The 19,284-nt window shown below is 47.8% G+C and overlaps 1 protein-coding gene across 1 annotated transcript in view; it reads left to right on the forward strand.

Moving 5' to 3' along the window:
• The first annotated feature begins 91 nt into the window (after positions 1 to 91).
• The window catches only part of LOC102024186 (cytochrome P450 11B2, mitochondrial-like), a 35,039-nt gene continuing 15,846 nt past the window's right edge, over positions 92 to 19,284 (forward strand). The window contains exons 1-3 of the mRNA XM_013520011.1: positions 92 to 174; positions 331 to 423; positions 888 to 986. Coding sequence (XP_013375465.1) covers positions 92 to 174; positions 331 to 423; positions 888 to 986 — 275 coding nt within the window. The remainder of the gene's footprint in view (positions 175 to 330; positions 424 to 887; positions 987 to 19,284) is intronic.

The raw sequence follows: 19,284 nt of genomic DNA on the forward strand, positions 1-19,284 counted from the left end.
CCTGGGATTGTGGGCTCCAGAGTTGTGAGGAAATTTATTTCCTGGTTTTGGCCCTGTCTGTGGTGTTTGTTACCATGGACAGGAGGACAATATGCCCTGGACAGAAGGCCCAGCAAGATGCAGAGCAGCGTTGCCCAGGATGCTGGAGGCTGTGGAGACTTGCCCGGGGGAGCCGTAACGGGAGGCTGAGTGCTGGGTGGAGAATGCCTGGTGGATGCAAGGTATTTACTGTCTGACCACATCCCCAGTGATGACACATACGGCAGTTAGGAGTGACTGAGGAAGCTGGCGCTCTGCCTACCAGCTGTGGCAGGCCGTATAAACACCCAGTCACACGGCTCTGTGTGCCCTGCCTACTATCACCTGGTCCAGGCATGAGGACTCCCCTGCTGTGGCTGCATCTGCTCCTGCTTGTGTGGACAGGTGAGCCAATGGGATCCCAGCCTCGGGGACCTAGGGTCCCTGAAGTTGCTGACCCCCATCCTGAGGATGTGGACAGGCTCCAGAGTGGGAGCCAGGGTCAGGTTGGGGCTTTCCAGAGGCCTTCTGCCTTCCTCACTGCTGAGCTTATGTCACTCTTAGCAGGAGCTGCCCTCTGTGTACCTGCTTGGCTTCTCCCGGGGTGCTGGGAGGGGTGGGACCTCTGGCTGCTCAGAGCTGTGGTCTTCTGCCCTCAGCATGGGGCACTGCACCTGGAGTGCTCTGGGAGCCGAGAGCGAGCCGCTTCCCAGCCCCAGGTACCCCGGCAGCAGGTGCACACCTGGCAGGGCTGTGGGTAGAGAACTGGTGGAGGGTTTGCTCAGCTGGTGTTTCCAGGGAGTGAGGCCTGCACCGGTGAAGGTGTGCAGCTTGAGGCCTTGGTCTCTGACCCCGGCTGTGTCCCACAGCCCAGGCCCTGCAGTGTCACGAGTGCTCTGCTACAGGGGATTGTTTCCAGCCTGTGTCTTGCCCAAACGAAACCCGCTACTGCCTGACCACGTGGAACAGTGAGTGTCCCCCTTCCTGTGACATCTGGACCCGGTACTTGTGGACCCAGAGGCCTGGGCCTGTGGGTGGGGCCATAGGGGGCTAGGAAAACTCATTTCTTATCCAGGTGCTGAGGTTGCCAGCAATGCTTCCGACAAGTGCTGTTAGTTCCCTTGCCCTGTCTCCTTCCTCCAAAATGGGAGCAACTTGGGGCCTCTTTCTTGAAGGCCTAGGGAAGAGTGAGCGTGCTATTCCCGAGGGCTCTGCTGGACAGTGCTGGCACATGGGGACACCAGATTCAAACGGTTTCCAAGGGCTCCGGAAGCAGGGAAGAGGGAGGAAAGCTGGCTGTGAGTAAAAACTCATCTTCTTCCACAGTGAGCCTGAGCCAAGTTTAACACTGACCCTGAGCAGCTCACACACTGAGCCGTCATTCTGCCCAACCCTGAGCCCTGACTCTGACTGCACACAGCCCTGGGGCTGCTGTCACTCTGGGTCTGGATCACGGTTACACACTGAGCTCTGAATCTCGTCCCACACCAAGCCCTGAGCCTGGTCACACTAAGCTATCCTAGTGCCCTACTGAGTCCTGAGCCTGGTCAGGTCACACACCAAGCCCTATTTCTAGTCACAAGCTGAGCTCTGACATTTCTGACCTCTTAACATGTTCCCGTGGGATGAGGAGACCCTGAGAAAGGGTCAGACAGGATGTCAGGTGCGAGCTTGGTGAGAGAGGCTGGGACGGATTTCGCAGGACTCAGTACATGGCTCTCTGCCCCATGTCTTCCAGGTCCCCCAGGGCAGAAAACCACTTGCATAAAATCATGCGCTTACACATGCCCTGGCTTCCAACAGAGCCTGGCTTCCTCCAGGGCCTCCTGCTGCAACACGGATCTCTGCAACAGCGCAGTGAGCTACAGCGTCAGCTGGGGGCTGCTGGCTCTCAGCATTTGTGTTGCCTACCTCAGCAGGTAGCCATGGAGCTGCAGAAATAGGAGTCTGGAGCCAGGGCCTGCTGCGCAGTGGACCTGCTTTGTGTTCTCAGATGTGGCTCTTTTCATCCCTCCCTGGGAGGATTCCCAGCAAGGGCAGTGACAGACGTGCGGCCTCACAGAAGATGGAGACCTCCACCAGGTCCTTGCTGCTGTCCAGGGAGGTGCTGTGGGACCCTGGCTGAAGAGTTGGCCATCTGCTGGCTTCCAGGTGCTGGCGCAATGAGGTGGCCGTGACCATAGACCTGTTACTGAGCCGGGTTGAAGCAGACACCCTACCCTCAACTGGGGGCGAGGATCAACCCTCCTAACTACCTCAGAAAGCTGGGGCCTGGCCACCACCACCTCAGGCTATTGCCTGCTGCTTCCGTATGCAGAACTCACCTGTGCTGCTCTAAGTTGGATCCAAAGGACCTCAGCAAATGGAAACCCCATGGAGCAGCCTTCTGGCTGGCATGCAGGGTGGTAGGGGGAGAGGTACAGCTAGTCAGGGACAGATACCCTCCTGAGCATCCCGCGGGTCAGTGCTGGTGGCAGCAAGTCACCCAGGCAAGGCTAGCTGCAGCCCCACCGACCCAGGAGCCTGTTGCTCCAGAATTGGGCCTGAGCAATCTCTCCAGCGTGGGGCTGACCTATACCAGGTTCTCAGCTCCTATGATCTCTGGATCCTAGAATAGGAAGAGGCTTCATCTAGCTTCAAGGGAACCCCAGGGCTGGAGCCTGAGGCTTCCTTTCCCTGATGGCCTGTGGCCCAGGTAAACGGCCTTGGTCAGCCTGGCAATTCTTGTTATATATTCTTTATTAAAGAATTACTACTTCCTAACAGAGTGTGTAGCTGGCTCTCTTGGAGATTTATATCCCTGAAGAGGAGGGTCTCTGCTCTCCTTCTTGGAGCCCCTGACAAGTACTGGGTGGAAGATGGCTTTCCGTGGAGAGATATCCCAGGACTTGTCATCTGGGATAGGTCCGCCGGCCTCCCTTGAGACCTGTTGCTTCTCCGCCCTCCTCTCCTCACTGGCCTCCTCTCCTCCTCCTTTCACATTCTCCCCTCCTTCAGGAGGGAAGTACGCAAAGTATTCCCATTTTCTGCAGCCCTGGGGCTAGGCTGGTCCCCCCACCTCTGAGCCAAGAAGTTCCTGGAGCCACCTTCCTAACAAAATCAGGGCTCTCCCCCAGCCTGACCGCTCCCTCAAGCAATCCAGGGGCCATAGCCTTCAGAATGCCAGCATTACTGACTCTCTCAGCAAGCCCCGCTGTCCCTTAAACCACATAAAATCTTGACATGAAACTGTCTTTCTGGCCTCTATGACTCTGGGAACAATTATCTCCCAGTTCAGCCTTCTGCTGATCCTCATGCCTCTTCCACTGGCAACCAGTAGCTTCTTTGGTGAAAAGGACCAGCTGGCCTAGGAGTTCAAGTAGCCAGCAGTGTGTGCCATGGGCAGTGAATTATACTCACCAGCACTACTGTCCTTTAAATACCAGCTCTGTGGTATGAATGTATGTGGGTCACTTGCCTCCAGGGTTGACCTCCCTGGGGTTTCTCAGTGAGCGGGCCAGCTGTTTCCTCCATGGATAGGAAGCAGGAGGAAATTCTCAGGATCCCAGCCTGTCTTCTGCACAGCCCCTACCTGACACAGCTCCAGTAGCAGACAAAGGCCAGCCAAGGCTCAGACACCGCCACAGGGTCAACTGCCTAGGCCTGGGTCCGGAATGCTACTTTGAGCCTCACAACTGAGACTGAATAAATATTTTCAGTGTATGTGTCTATCTTTCCCAGGGGGCCACAGGTTGTTAGGACAGATGTACTTATTCAGCTCTGTGGCCCTAGTACTTCACACGTGATATTGTTGGGCTCAGCCTACAGAGCACTACAGGCAGGGGAAAGGGAGGGCTCATGGCTTCAGGTCTTGAAAGCAGGGCACATGTCTTGTTCAGACACCCGCTGAATAGTGAGTGTCCGGACATTTTGAGAACTGTGGTCAGGAAAGGCAGTAGGTGAGGTCTAGAGTGTTCTGGAAGAGAATGTGACTTTCTTTGTGACCCACAGCAAGTATCATCTACGGGGCCGGCTGCATTAGATGCTGGGACCTCTGCCAGCATTAAGCAGCAATTCCGCCCTTTGAGTGTGGCAGCCCACCTGGCAAGGCAGGTTTTGAACAAGTTATTAGAAACAGGTGGGCATGTGGGAAGGGGCCAGTGTCTGCCAGGGCTCCACGTGGGATCAGCCAGTGCTTCTGGGCTCGGGGGTTGCAGCAGCGATCCTACACAAGCTACCGGGGAGATTCAGTCTGCAGGGAAAACAGGACCCTACTCCAAGAGTCACCTGGAATGTAGCTCACTTTAGACCACACGGCACCACTCCAGGAGTGCGGGGTCACAGCCTTCCCAACTGGACACCACCCTCTGGGAAGGCCCCTGACTTACCTTGTCCAGCCTGGGCCCAATATCCTAGAGCCACATGCTTGGGGACCAAAGCTGGGTGATGCCATAGAAGCGCTGGTTACTTTGGCACCAGGTTGAGTTTCACACAGCCCCACGACATCTGCACAGCCTGCCATGTTACGGACAGATCCACTCAGGCTCACAGAGGCTACTGTCACCATCTGGCAGTTGGGCAGGTCTGAGTGGGCAGGGATTTGCTGAGGTGGTGACAGGAAAGTCCCTGGCACATCAGAGTCTCCACAAAAGATAAGTGAAGAGCTGTGGCAGACAAACGGAAGGTTAACCTGGGGACTGGAGGCTCCTCCTGACACGCAAGAGTGATCCATCCATGTGATCTCAACCAGAAGAGTGTCGGCTTCAATATCTATTAATCCATATTTTGGGGTACATGAAAAGAACAAATCCAGCCACAAGAATCCACTCCATGAGAAGCCCCAACAGGTCTTCCCAGGACCTCTGGTTCTCTGCTGGAAATTGTCAGTTGGGAGTGGCTTCCTAGCACTGCAGACAGCATGAGGAGTCGTGGACATGCTACCCCCACCCTGCTAGTTACAAAAGAAATATAGTAATACAATCCATTATTTCTTGAAGTCAGGGGAGAGATGCAGTTACAAGACAAACAGTGAAAAATTACTCTGAGACCCTCTCCAACATGGTCTTTTCTGCTCAATGGGGCGGGTCAAATGCCAGGACCCCTTTTCCGATAAGGTTCAAAGATAAACTGGGGAATTCTTTCCCTCACTTCCTGTTGGTTTACTTCCTGTTATACACTTACTTCTACCTGTATATCTTTAACCACTGGAGTCATAGATATGTTATATTTTGTAGATATGTTAACATCAGCATCGATGGATTCAGCTGATTCTTTTACATTCTAGGAGCCATGGCTTAGCTAGTTCCTTTGGATATCAACATTGCATCTGCTTCTGACTTTGTTGTTACAGTTTGTTCATCTTCTTTTTATGTCTTTTTGCCAATAGACTCCTAACAGTGAAATTGTGAAAAAAATTTTGCACACTTCAAGTTTTGGTTGCTATTGCCAGATTGCCTACTAAAAGATTGCACCACTCAGAGAACTGTGGTCAACATCGGGCAATAGGAAACCCTGGTTTCTGGGTGTCTTCCAGAGTGTTCAAACGTATGTTCAGACCGGGACCCAGGATGCGGCATTCACCAACTAGCGTCCCTCCATTCTGGGTAATTTCCAAGGTGGTTTCTCTCGAATGCTGCCTGTTCCAAGCCTCTCTACAATATTGCTTGAGCAGGCACTGTCCTCACCCCCTGTGTACAGGGCACAGACAAGGCCAAGTGACGCGCTTGAAACCAGGCAGCAGATCATGGAAAGAGCCAGGCTCTGGCTGACCTCTGCCCCATCACTTCCCCAGGCACCAAACTACAGGGCTATAAATACCTGAGATCCTCAGGTGTGGGGGCTGGGAGGGCTGCTACTGAAGTGGATCTGAGATGGCAGGGAGGTCAGGAAGGCAGCTGAAGGAGCTGCTGTCCTCAGGTAAGGAGAAACAAGCCAGGGAGGACAGAGGTTTCTGAGGTCTGCGTGTGGATGTGCTTAGGATTTTGGTCAGTATGGGAGCCTGGGAGTCCTCAGGAACTTAATGGTAGAGAGCAGGTTTGGCAGCTAAAGTTCAAGGCCCACAGGCTCCTCAATGAAGCTATGGGACTGGCTGCTGAGTTTCATGAGAAGGAAGGCAGGCAGCAGACAAGAGCAGGTCGTGCAGGACGGTGCTGGGAACCGGGTTCAGAGCCAGGATGGAGAGTCCTGGACATCACCTCAGAGAAGGGATAGACAGGATTGCTTAGAGTGATGGCATCTCCTGGGCATGTACTGATCCCACACAGAGTAGCAGTCACACCCGAGTCAGGCAGGCCTTTCTGGAGTCCCACTGGTGTGGGAGGAAAATCCTGGCCCACTCCTGGACTCAAGTCAGATGGCTTCCTGTGGAAGAAGCTAGTACTGAAAGAAGTCTCCTATGACTTTTCTATTTCTGATTGCGCTGAATGCCTTTGACCTCCCAAGTGCCTTGAGTGGACGGCATGTGTCTGATGATAGGGACTGTGCAGCTAGGCAGGGACTCATTGTCCCTATCAGATGAGCTTTTGCTTCCAGAGTCACTTCACTCAGATCCGCCCTAATCGCTGACCTTCACTTGAAATGCATCCTTGCACTGGGGCCCAGTCTCTCCTCACCCAGCACCAGCAAGGTCATGCTTGGGGGCAGTGGGCTGCTGGCTGCCTCTTTCCTTGGGAAGCTCTGTAGAAAGCCTTCTGCTGCAGCCTCCAGCACCCTGGAAGGCCCACTACCTGCTTTCCACCTCTTCTCGGTGGGCCTGAAGGCGCCCACTCAAGCCTATCACCATATGTCATGGCCTAGAACTCACTGTGTGGCACAGGTTGGGCATGAACTTGCAATAATCTTCCTGCCACAGTCTCCCAAATGTGGGATTAAGGTATTGACCACCACGCTCAGAAAATATCTCTTTTATCAGTTCCCTTAAATGAATGTAAATATGATGTATTACAAAATCTATACCAATAAAAAAATAAATGTACATTGAAATTTTTTTTTAAAAGAGTGTTTTTGATGTTCCTTCTGTTCTGGTAAACTTTGTCTATTTCTTTATTTGTCCTCCTTAGAATTCTCCAGGTCCCTACTCCAGGTGTTTTACTTGGCATTTTAAAAAATTCTTCAGGCAGTTTTACACTATCATTTTTTTCAGTCATATTCCTGTGTGACTTTAGACACACTATTGTCTTTAAATATCTAACATTGGTCTTGGACACCTGTTATTTATTTATGGGGTGAGGATGGCTTGAGGCTGTTGGTTCCTCCTGAGCATTCCTCTACTTCTTCCACTTCTCCAAAGATGATGACTTTTCTCTCCCAGGAAACTAGTTGGCTTGGGGTGTCTCTTAAGCATAGGTGACATAAATTCCCTAGCAACGTGAGGGCATTTATCTTGATTCTTAGGAGGCACCATTTCCCCTTCATTCCCAGGCTTAGGTGGGTAAGCTTCCTTCATGTCTCCCTCTGACACTGGACAGAATAAAGTTTCTGGAGTGCAGTGTCACTGGAGGTGCAGCCTTGGAAGCTGTGACTCCCTGCGGGAGTGGCAGTCCTGATTTCTGACGTTACTTACAACTTGAGCTCAATCCCCTGGTTATTACAAGAGGCTCATGCCCACCCCCTGGGCTACTGCCCTGGCTTCCATGTTGACCCCCACTCACGTCCCTCATTTCTGGCTCCTGATGATGTCCAGTCTTTTTTACCAGCCCAGACATGCATTTTTATACATTTTTGAGTACTTTACCCTTAATTCCAGGGAATTGCAAGATAGGGATTTGCCAATTTTACAAGAAGGGACCTAGAATTACTGTCTATGGGTCCTCTGTACTTGGTAAATATTGCTCAAAAGTGGTATCATCTATCACAATTTAAAATGTCAGGCTTAGCCTTCCATGTGTTTGTTGAGGCTCTGTATCAGCACTGTGTCCCATGCTGGGCAAAGGACAGCCTTGTTCTCAGGGTGAAAAGTTTCCAAACAAACAAAGAATGATGAATCAGTTCAGTAATCTCAGGACCTTCACCCCAAGAGCAGCTCAGAACTTGCTTCAAAATAAATAACAAAGAGATCAACGTCATCATACGGATATGCAATCTGAGTTAAGAAAATGATTCAGTTACACTCATTCATATAGATACTAATTGCTATGGTTTGCGTCTAGATTCCCCCTCCCCTCCTCCCCCCACCCCCCACAGCCAAAGCCTCATGCAGGATTTTTCAGAGGTGGCCGAATCTACTCTGTGATTGATTTATGGCCCAATGCTGTTGGAATGGTCCAATGCTGGAATTAAGGGTGGGAGTGGTACACCTGCTTTAGGGCAGGTAGCCTGCACACAATATAAGGGACAGAAAGAGTCCCGTTTCTCCCTCACTGCTTTTATTGTATTCCACCACCATGAACTGTTGCCTGCTGTCATGTGCCACCCTGTCTCAAAGCTAGCTGATTATGGACTCAAACCTCCAGAAACTCTGAGCTAAATAACCCTTTCTTCCCTTAATTTTGCACATTGAGTATTTTGTCCCAGCAATGAGAGAGAAGTAACTAAGACACTTAAATAAGTTGGCCTGAAGGCAGGAATACTCCAGAAGAATCACCCAGCAGCTCCTTGGTCAGGATCATTTGGCACATACCAGACATTGCTTCCGTCTCAGGTAGTATCTAGCAGCAGGTGTTTGCACTGAGAATGACACTGGCCAGAGTTTCAACCCAGCATCTCTCAGGCACAGCACACAGGCCGTTATGGTGCTATAGGAAGAATGTCAACAATAGTGATGATGATGTTGTTATAACAGCACCAAAGAGTAAATTATCCAGCACTTACATTACACATGACATAAATCAAACATAGATGAGATCATTTTATTGATAACCAAGTGGATGCCCAGAGAATTCAGGACACTCACCTCAGGATATGGAGGGGAAAGTGGCAAAGTGAAGCTCTGAGCAACATCTCTCTGAGCTCCTGTATGTTCAGCCTCATGCCACATACATTCGCACGCACGCACGGGCACACACACACACACACACACACACACACACACACACGAGCTGTGCCATTAATATACTCAATAATCTCGCATCCCTGTAATCCCTCATACCTGAAAATAAAAAAGACTCACAGTATCCCTTTGGTGGATTATGGGCCACTTGGACACCTCGTCTTTGTCACACCCTCATCATGTTCTGTTGCCACTCCAGTACTTGGTGTAGCTACGATGATCTCAGTTAAGGTTCCCCAGCCAAGTGCCACTGTTTACAGCCCCAATTCCTTTGAGTTAGGCTTCATTTTATGAGTACAGTAAAATTCCTACCCACTTCCCAGAAGAGATCATTCATCCTTGAGAAGATAACGCAGGGAAGCATCACTGTGTGGGCCATTGCTAAGAATTCCCTGTCCCTCGTTCCATGTGGCTGACGGGAGGTGAGCAGCCTGCACAGGCAGACCTTGAACCTACAGGTCTGGCTGCACCCTGCCCCCACCAGACAGGACTCAGGAGCAGGTTGAACCTCTTGTGGCAGAACCTGCTGGACGAAGGCTGAGAAGTGGGGACACACCGGCTTGGACCCTTCATACTGAAATGACTGGAGCTTGCTTGTATCCCTGGAAGTTTCCAAAAGGAGTAAGGCTGGCCCTGAGCCGGATGGTACTGGCACCCATAAGCTGGCCAGCTTATGGGGACAGTGAGCCCTGATCACAGGAAGCCAGCTGTGAAAGGGAAGTTGGAGCTCCAGAACACATCAGGCCAGGAGAAGATGACCTCAGATGCCATACATGACCTGCATGCGGGGGAAGACAAGAATGGTGTACCACCATGAAGGCTGGTGCTCATGGGCATGTCATTCTCCTGGCCTGGCCAGGTCATGGGGCCTCTGCTGATAACACACTTTGGGTACCACTCTGATTCTTCAGTCTACACTGGGTTGGGTTCACAAGGATGGCAGCACCCTGCTCTAGATACTGGTTACCTGTATGAGCTCTGCCTTAGGATTCAATATCAGGTGCAGGAAAGGGACACTGAAAGTACTAAAAATAGTCACATACACCCCAAAGCAGGCATCTGCCTTAAAAATGCCTTCCCTAGGTGAATAATGTTCTCTTCATTGAGCACGCAGAAAGCTCGTGCTGGTTGATAAGTCCCAGACATAGTACATGCCCATGTTGCAACAGGGAAGCTAGGCTCAGCCAGGGAGCCCCATGCCCCTGTCCTTATCCCAGAACAAGCCTGGAAGGCACTTCTTGATGACAGGCACCTGGAAGAGATGAGAGAAAGTCAAGGTCAAGGAGATGACCCAGGCCCAGCCCTAGGGGTCCTGAGAGCAGAGGTAGTATACATCCCAGAGGCAGCGGGAGCACCAGCAGCCCTCTGGAGAAGACAAAGATAAACCACACTCTTGTCCTGGAGACAGAATGGGAACTGCTCATCAAAACAGTCAGCAGTCATTTCTAAGTAGGTTTCCTTGACCCGAGAGAGATAAATCCACCCTCCTCAGCCTCTAGCCATCCTGGAAAATTCCCACCTTTAATCAGTGTTCACAGCTCACTGCAGCCTGGGCCACTGCTCTGGGGGTAGCCATGCAGAGCAGCCTTTTTTCAGGCCTCCAAGGGATAAAAAAAGATATCTTAATCATTTTTTATTCCCTTTTATTTTCTGTCCCCTCTCCCTGATCCCCTTCTGCCTTCATTTTACTCTTTAATTTATTTATATTTTGAGTCTTTCATATAAGAGAAACCATGAGGTATTTAACTTTCTGTGTCTGACACACGTAATTTAACAATATGGTCTCAGGATCCATCCATTTTCCTATGTGTGACATGAATTTATTCTTCTTTATGGCTGAGTAGCATTCCATTATCCATCACATTTTCTTTATCCAATCATCATTGATTGGCATCTAGGCTGTTTCCAGAGCTTAGCTATTGGGAATTATGCTGCTATAAACATGGGTATACATGGCTCACTATAGTATGATATTTGAAACTCTTTCCAAACATACCTAGGAGAGGTATATCTGGGTCAAGTGGAATTTCTATTTTTAGTTTGTTGCGGACTCTCCATAGTGATCATACTAGTTCACATTCCCACCAACAGTACAGAAGGCTTACATTTTCCCTACACCCTCACCAGCAATTGTTTTGTGTGTATGTGTGTGCGTGTGTGTGTGCATGCGTGTGTGTGTGCATGTGTGTGTGTTCTAGATGAAAGCCATTCTTACTGGGGTAAGATGCAATCTCAGTGTGAAAAACAAAATTTTAAAAACATCTAGGATAAGGGCCAGGGATATAGCTCAGCAGCATAAGCACCTGCCTGGCAAGCGCAAGGTCCTGAATTCGATTTCCGGTACCAAAAAAATAAAATAAAATAAAAGCATCTACAATAGTCTAAGGTTCACATAGGAAGGGCTAGTAGACTGAAGACTGACTTTGTGGTAGCTGCCATGAATATTGGCTGACGGGGTCCTAGGAGGTTTCTAAACTCACCCCATCCTTCAAGTTAAGTGGCAGATACCCTGACTCCTGTTGCAGAAGAAAGAATTTTCAGGACTGGTCCATAAGAGGCATGAAGGGATTTTTGAGACAGAAATTTAAAAAGTATACAGTCAAAGAAATAGAGTATAGATCCCTAAGAGAGAAGTGAAGCCTTACATGAAAGCAGCGTGTATATCCAGTAAGTGCTAACTCAGGCCATAGAGAGAGCTAAGCTCAGAAATGTAAAAGCAAACAGGAAATATGATACAGAGTTCAGATAAAGACAGGCAGTTAGGTTTCTAACTCCAGGAAAGAAATTCTTAGGTGAAAAGGAAAGCATTAACAAGCCCTCCCTACATCAGGCCTGAGGGGATGGGTTTCCAAGAATCAAAGGATGTTGAGTAACTTGGTTTTCATTTGAACTGTGCATTACAAGACCTGACTTTCAATTGCTTATTTTAAACCCACAGGGCTACCTGTGATAAGTAACCACTGGATATTGAGCACATTTATGTGCTCTGCTTAGCCATAAAAGACCTAGACAACACAAGACCACTCTGGCACCCTCTTTAGGGAACCCTCCCAACTGAGAGCTTTCTTTCTTCTTTTCTTTTGTTTTCTTTTTTTGTTTGTTTGTTTTTCTTCTGGTACCAGGAATCGAACTTAAGACCTTGCACTTGCCATGCAGACACTGTGCCACTGAGCTAAATCCCTGGCCCCTTCTTTTCTTCTTATACTTCCAATAAACACTACCCTTTACTGTCTCCTTGTCCACAGTTTCATTCCTGGGCTTCATGAGACATCAGCCCAATTTGGATGGTGACACAAGGAGGGACACTTCTTCCATCACATATGGTCCCCAAGGTGGCCAGGTCATGCTGGTGGAAGGGAAAGATGCTCATATATGGAAGTACAGGGTTCTCACCCCAGCTACACTGGCCTAATCCAGGCCAGGCTATATGGACTGTGAGGTGGGCCAGACTGTAGCCATCCCTTGTGCTTGAAAAGAAGAGGACTGGCTTGATGGACAGCTGGCACCATGTACCACATTTGCATCTTCAAAATGTTAAAGCAAAAGCACTGCCTATCTGGAAGCAAACATTCTCCACAGTGAACCTTCTAGAACATTTTGGCATGTAGGCTTAGACACTAAGTCTGGCCCAACCTTATCCTAGGGAGTTCTAAGGACTGAGCTTGAGCTATGCTCCACTGACTGTACTTGCTTATCTATAGTGAGCTGGGGGAAGTTCCCACGTTTAAGGACAGCTTGCCCTGGCCTCATTCTGAAACATCTCAGACTCATGCTTCCCATGTTATGTGGGAAACCACATGTGCCAGGGATGGAAGACATAAGTGTGGGGGTGCCCAGACTGCCCTCTACTCATCCTCTCTGCTCCCTCTAGGGTTGATGGTTATTGGAATCTTCTGACTTTTTTTTTTATTCTCCTGGCTGGCTGTGGCAAAATATTATTGGGTAGTCTCCTTCTCAAAATGGCTTGCCAAATAAATATTACTGGGTTCTGGTTGCTCACCTCTCCTTCTGGAGTTAGATTCCAGGTTCTTCTCATCTTGAACAAAGCACTGAAGGAAATGAACAAAAAGCAGTGGCCAAGTTTACTTGAAAAAGTCAAAGTGAAGAGGGAGAAACTGACTCTGCAGAGCCAGCTTGGGCTATGTAAAAGAGGAAAAAGCAATATTAAAGAACACCCCAGAGAATGCAGGGTGAGCCATTGTCTTGGTTACTTTTCTCTTGTTGCTGAGACAAAATACCTGAGACCCAAAATTAAGGAAGGAAAGGTTTATTTAGCTTACAGTTTGTGGAGGTTTCAGTCCATACTTGACTGGCTCTAAGGCAGAGTGGCACATGGCAGAGGGCCACAGTTCAGGCGGCAGAAGACAGCAAAAGCAACAAGAGCAAGAGGGAGGAGTGGTGGCAAGCAGCCTCTCTCTCTCCCTTACATATGCAAAACTACCCGCCCCGGGGGTGTGTGTAGCACTCACACCCATAATCCCAGCATTGGATCATGGATCAATCATAAACTGTAAAAGCCTAATGCAGTCATGCAGACACAAACCATAACAGCTATCATGAGGAAAGCCATGACAGAAAGCTCTTCTTGGCATCTGTGTCCTTTTATATTGTCCAAATCTCAAGGAAACCAGCGAGAACTTCTACACATGGGTCCTGAGAGGCAGTGCTGGGATTGCATGTCTCAGGATGACATCAGGTTCAGGCCATCTTATTGAAAATCTGCTCAAATTCTTGGGAGAAGTCCATGTGCAGGGCTTTGGGAGCTGCTCGGCACATGTATTCTGGAATCTTGTAATTGACAGGTCACGCCTACTTCCCCAGCCAGTTTTGCAATGCCCTAATCTCCTATGTCAGTTATGCCTTGCATTCTAGCCCTGAGCTAGTAGGAATACCCTTTCCTCTTCCTTCCTAGGTTACAGGTGACTGGGGTGGTGACCAGGCCCCCAGGACATCAGTGCCGCACCAGACTGAGGCAGTGTGAGAAGTGATTCCTAGGGTTCTGACCCAGGGATCTAGGAAGCCACAGAGATCAGAGTAGCACTGGGGGTGTTTTCTGTGGCTCAGGTCTTAGTTATGCCCTGCAGTTCCCTCTGGACAGAAAAGGCCAGATCAAACTGACAAGAATCCCCAGCCTTCCTCTGGGTGGGTTGAGGAGGGACATGGAAGACAGGGACATGGTCACAGGCTGAGAACTCTCCAGAACACACCAGGCTCCACCAGGAGGATGGATGGGGAGGGTGCACAGGCAGGATCAAGCAGAAGCTGCGTCCAGTGTACCTGGGCTGATGCTATCATCTTCCCAGGGATGAGCCACCTCTTTGGCTTGCATCACCCTGCAAAGGTCAGCTCTGACAACAAGAGGCACTGACTCACACAGGCGACATGTCACACATCATGGCTTAGTGAAGAGGTCAAGGCAGGGGGAAACACAGCACACCAGCTGGATTCCCCCACCCTCCAGTCCTCCTGAGGACTCTGCTGACCCAGGGGCTGTGGGTGAGGAGCCTGAGAGTGAAGTAGGAGCAGTCTCTTCCTGCAGGCTGACAGCAGCCACAGGAACACACCAAATAGTCCAGCCCTTGTCCCCATGGTGGAGTTCTGGGCAGGTTTGTCTTGCATAGGGTGCCCAGAGACTCACTCGACAGGACATCCAGGAGCTGTGGAGTTTTCTGCCCTGCCAGCGGTAGCCCACAGAGCTGGGAGTGTGTTTGACGGGAGGGCCTAGAGGCAGTGCTCCACAAAGAGCAGCTGTTCTCCCTCTGCAAACCATCAGAATCAAAATGCAGTCACTTTTATCAAGGCTGAACTACAAAATGCATAACTAAAACATAAGCTGGGATGTCACAACGGACATATCTCATGCTGGCTCCTGGTAACAAGAGCTGCCATGAGAGACTACTCGAGCTATGACCTTGTACAAAGGCCCCTCTAGACACTTCTATGAAGATGTCTGCCCAGGCACTCTCTGTTCAATCGTGGGCTAACACCACCCTTGTTGTTCATTATTATGGTCAAGGATTATTGCTTCAAAATATCTTACACAACCCTCATTTTGCCCTTAAGAATATCTTGCACTGTGGTTTCTTGTGTCAGTCGTGTCCCCCTTGCCACACTCTGCTATTTCCAAATCCACTAATATGTTATTTAGTTCAGTGATGAGCCTGAAACAAGGCCACTTGGGGAAGGAATCAGGAAACCCCTTTTCTCCTCAATCTTCTCTCTGGCTGAGTCCCCCTCTTTTTGGTAGGTGCTCCCTACTGGCTGTATATGAGACCTGTTTTACATACAGCCCCCCTAATTAAAGGACCTTGCCCCCCCCACCCCCTACTCCTGGTTCAGTAAAATCCTTTCCTGCAAACTCTGTCTGGTAGAGGGGAGTATCCTGCTTTGAATTCTCTGATTTCTACATAGTTTGTGTTCCTCCTGGGGGGATATCTTGTCTTTTCTGGTTCATTCTCCCTTGGTTCTGTGTGCCAGTTTGGTATTATGCTTTATCTGCACATCTAATTAAAATTTTTTTGTGAGCACTCTTATTACAGTTTCATTTTGGCTTGGTGACATGTGCTTGCAAATGAGTTGTCTCTTTTATTTCCTTTTCTCCTTGTTTCTAAGCTTCTTCCAAGAGCAAAAGAAAATATTCTGAATGGTGGGCATGGGAGAAGTCATTACAAGCCATTAGGATTATCACCACTGCTGCTGAGATAAAATTTTCAAGACAAAACGAGTTGGCCCTGGGCAAGAAGGATCAGTCTAGGGCCCCTACCAACCTCAAGGAAATCTCCATGCAATAGGCAATACAGTTGTCTTTATTTCTAAATAATTAAGGAATAAAGTGTGATTCAAACTTTTACAATAGGCAAAGAGGATGCCTAACTGGGAGGCTGCCCTCTCTATCACAGTCCCTTCTCATGTAAGGACAAATCCTGAAGAGCAGTTGAGCACCGCATGGGACACTGGTGGGGAGAGGCTTGCTGTGCCTATGTTTTCCCTCTGCTCTGAATCTACTGATTCTTCTTATTTTTCTTTTTTCTTTTTGCTTATACTAGGATTAAAAGAAGAAGAAGTAAAGTCAGTAAAATCCATTCAAGAGTTGTTCTTATGGTATCCCATCAGAGATAGAAAAAAGAGCTTTCACTGGCAGATTGGCAAATTACAGGTGCTCCCAGAAACCCAAACTTCTGCTGGGATCATAGGCTAATGCAATCATACACGACTTTTTCTTCTTGTGGTTCTGTGTTTTGAACTGAGCGCCTTCATGCTGGACCATTTGCCTGGGCCTTTTTTGTTTTCCATTTTGAGACAGAGACTTTCTAAATTGCCCAGGTTGGGCTAAAATCTGGGGTCCTCTTGCCTTAGCCTGTGTCTTGCTCAAAGTTTTGAGCCCACAGCAACAATAAAAAATATCTCTGTTCAACATAAAAATGTTTTTATTTACCACATGGATTGGAAAAGGCAGCAAACAAACAACACTGCAAATAACCTTTAAAAAACATTTCTGAAAAGGCTTCCAAACATGAGTTGACAAGTAGAGTAACCACACAAGAAAGACACTTTTGTTATCAAACTCAAAGTCAATAGGAAGTTATTCTTTTCAGCCAGCCCTAGCTAAAACTTAGAAGAAGAGAGGGATGGTGAGTAGAAAATATAGAAAAGGCTTTCACAGCCAGGTTGGTGTGACATTTACTTTGCCAAAAAGTTTGGTCCATGGCAGCTGTAGTATGGATCTGGAATGTCCCCCAGAAGCCCACGTTGAAGCCTTGCTCCCTAGCTTGGCACTGCTAGGAGATGGTGGAAACTTAGGAGGTAGGGCCCCCAAATTAAGCCACTAGGGGTGTAGCCTTGAAGGGGTATGGGGTCTCAGCCTCTTCCTGTTGTTACAGGAGTCCTAGTCTGAGGTCTGTCTTAGGAATCAGGGGACTCTCAATAGAGATTGCCTTGAGAATCTAATCAAAGATGTGAGTGGTGAAGGAGTTAGAAAGAAATTAAGCTGCCCAGAGGTATGGCCCATTGACTTGCAGCCTTGGAACACAGCTAGATGGCCTGCACTGAGTGGAGTGGCCTGCTGAGGCTCTAAGAGACACCCAAGCAATTCTGGACACTGATAAGAATCTTATCCCTAGTGCCAAGAGCACTGTTCCTCCAAATCCTCCCAGACCTATCAGATGGGTCTGACCTCTATATGGCCCTCAGACACTGGCAGGTATTTCTTCTCTCACCTCTTCTGCTACACCAGCCTTGCCTTACCTGCCTGGCTCCCCAGAATGCTCCCACGCGCATGCACGCCACAGAAATTGATGTGCACCCACAGCTACAGCCACAGATGCCATACCCAGGGCCACTAGAGCACCTGTCCCACCTGAGAAAGCCGCATTTCAGCTGGAAGAACCATCCTATAAACCATAGCCTGGCCACGGAGACACACATATCATCGCCACCATTGATTACAGCTGAAGAACCACACTATTATGCCTACCACAGCCTATGCAACTAACACCCTGGGACACATGTCCAAGAGAAAGTTGTCCTCTACAGAAGCCACCTTGCAAAATGGGCAGAGACAGCAGATCCACCAGATGTGTAATTTCAATGATGTATGCAAAAAGCATGAAAAAGCAAGGTAATACAATGTTTCCAAAGAAATGCAGTACCTCCACAGCAACCAATCCCAACAAATAGGAAATGAATTCCCTGAAAATAATTCAATGGAATGATTATAAGGAAAGTCAATAAGATACAAGAGACTACAGAGAGTTCAGTGAAATCAGGAAAATAATGTACGAGCTGGACAAGGAATTCAGCATAGAAACAGAGATCATAAAAAGGAACCAAACAGAAATCTTGGAGCTGGTGAACTCAATAAACGAGACACGTATGACGTTTGAGAGCCTCCACAACAGATTAGATCAAAACAGAAGAGAGAATTTCTGAACTTGAAGATAGCTCTTTTGAAATAATCCAGTGAAATTAAAAGGAAAAAAAAAACTTTAATTAAGAAGAAAGTACAAGTTGTATGAAATGCTATTAATCAAATATTTGCACTATGAATTTTGCCAGGAAAAGAGAAGGGAAAAGGCATGGAAAATATATTTAGTGAGATGAAAGCTGAAAACTACTATATCTTGGGAAAGATATGGAGTGGTGGGTCCAGGAATCTTAAAGAACTAGAAATAATTTCAATTAGAAGAAAATCCTTTCTGATGCATATTGTAGTGAAAGTATCAAAAGCCCGAGACAAAAGACAAATTGTAAAAACAAGAGAAAAGAATCAAGTTATCGGGGCTGGGGATTTAGCTCAGCGGCAAAAGCGCCTGCCTGGCAAGCGCAAGGTCGTGAGTTCGGTTCCTGGTACCGGAAAAAAACAAAAAAAAAAAAAAAAAGAATCAAGTTATCTATAAGGACCCCAATTATGTCAATAGCTGTCCTTTCAGCAGAAACTTAATAGGCAAGAAGAGAGTGAAATGACATATTCCAAGCTCTGGAAGGAAAAAAAAAAGCTGCCTGGCAAGGGTAAATATCCAGCAAAACAATCTTTTATAAATGAAGGAGAAATAAAATATTTTCAAGATAGACACAAATTAAGAGGATTTATCACCACCAGACTGGCCTTGTAAGAAATCCTTAAAGGGAATCATATAATTCAAGGTGAAAGGATTATAAGAACCTTGATGAAATCATGCAAAAAAGATACAAGAGGAAAGAATCAAACCCTTTCTTACAGAAAAACTTCAAACCACATAGATGAGCAAGAGAGGAAGAAAACAACAAAAGTTACATGAAACACACACACAAAAAAACTAACAAAGTCACAGGAGTATGTCCTTATCTATCAATAACAACCCTCACATCTAAAAAACTAAGACCCATTCTAGATTCAGATAAGAGAAAATAACATTCTGCTGAGTCAGGCTTATTTTGTTTAACAGGCTGGTATGCAATCGTACCCATTTTCCTTGGAATGAAATGATTTTGTTTTTCTTTATGGCTAAATAATAATCATTATATATATGTACCACATTTTCCTTACCAGTTTATCTGTTGATGGATGTCTGGAGGGAGGGGATGGGGAGGCAATGGGAGAGGGATAACCGAGACAAAAATAATCAAAGCAAGTTTTATGCAGGTAACAATATAACAGTATGCATCTCATTACTCTGTATTACTAATATGCACCAGAAAATAAAAAGAACTGTGTTGAGGGAAATTTTGCCAAATACAAATGAGTACATATTGTACAATTTCATTTATGTAAAATCCAAAAGAGCAAGAAAATAAATGTATGGCGCTACAATTCATGATAGGAG

The sequence above is a fragment of the Chinchilla lanigera genome, unplaced genomic scaffold (assembly GCF_000276665.1).
Source record: "Chinchilla lanigera isolate Chin_1 unplaced genomic scaffold, ChiLan1.0 scaffold00053, whole genome shotgun sequence".
Taxonomy (NCBI): domain Eukaryota; kingdom Metazoa; phylum Chordata; class Mammalia; order Rodentia; family Chinchillidae; genus Chinchilla; species Chinchilla lanigera.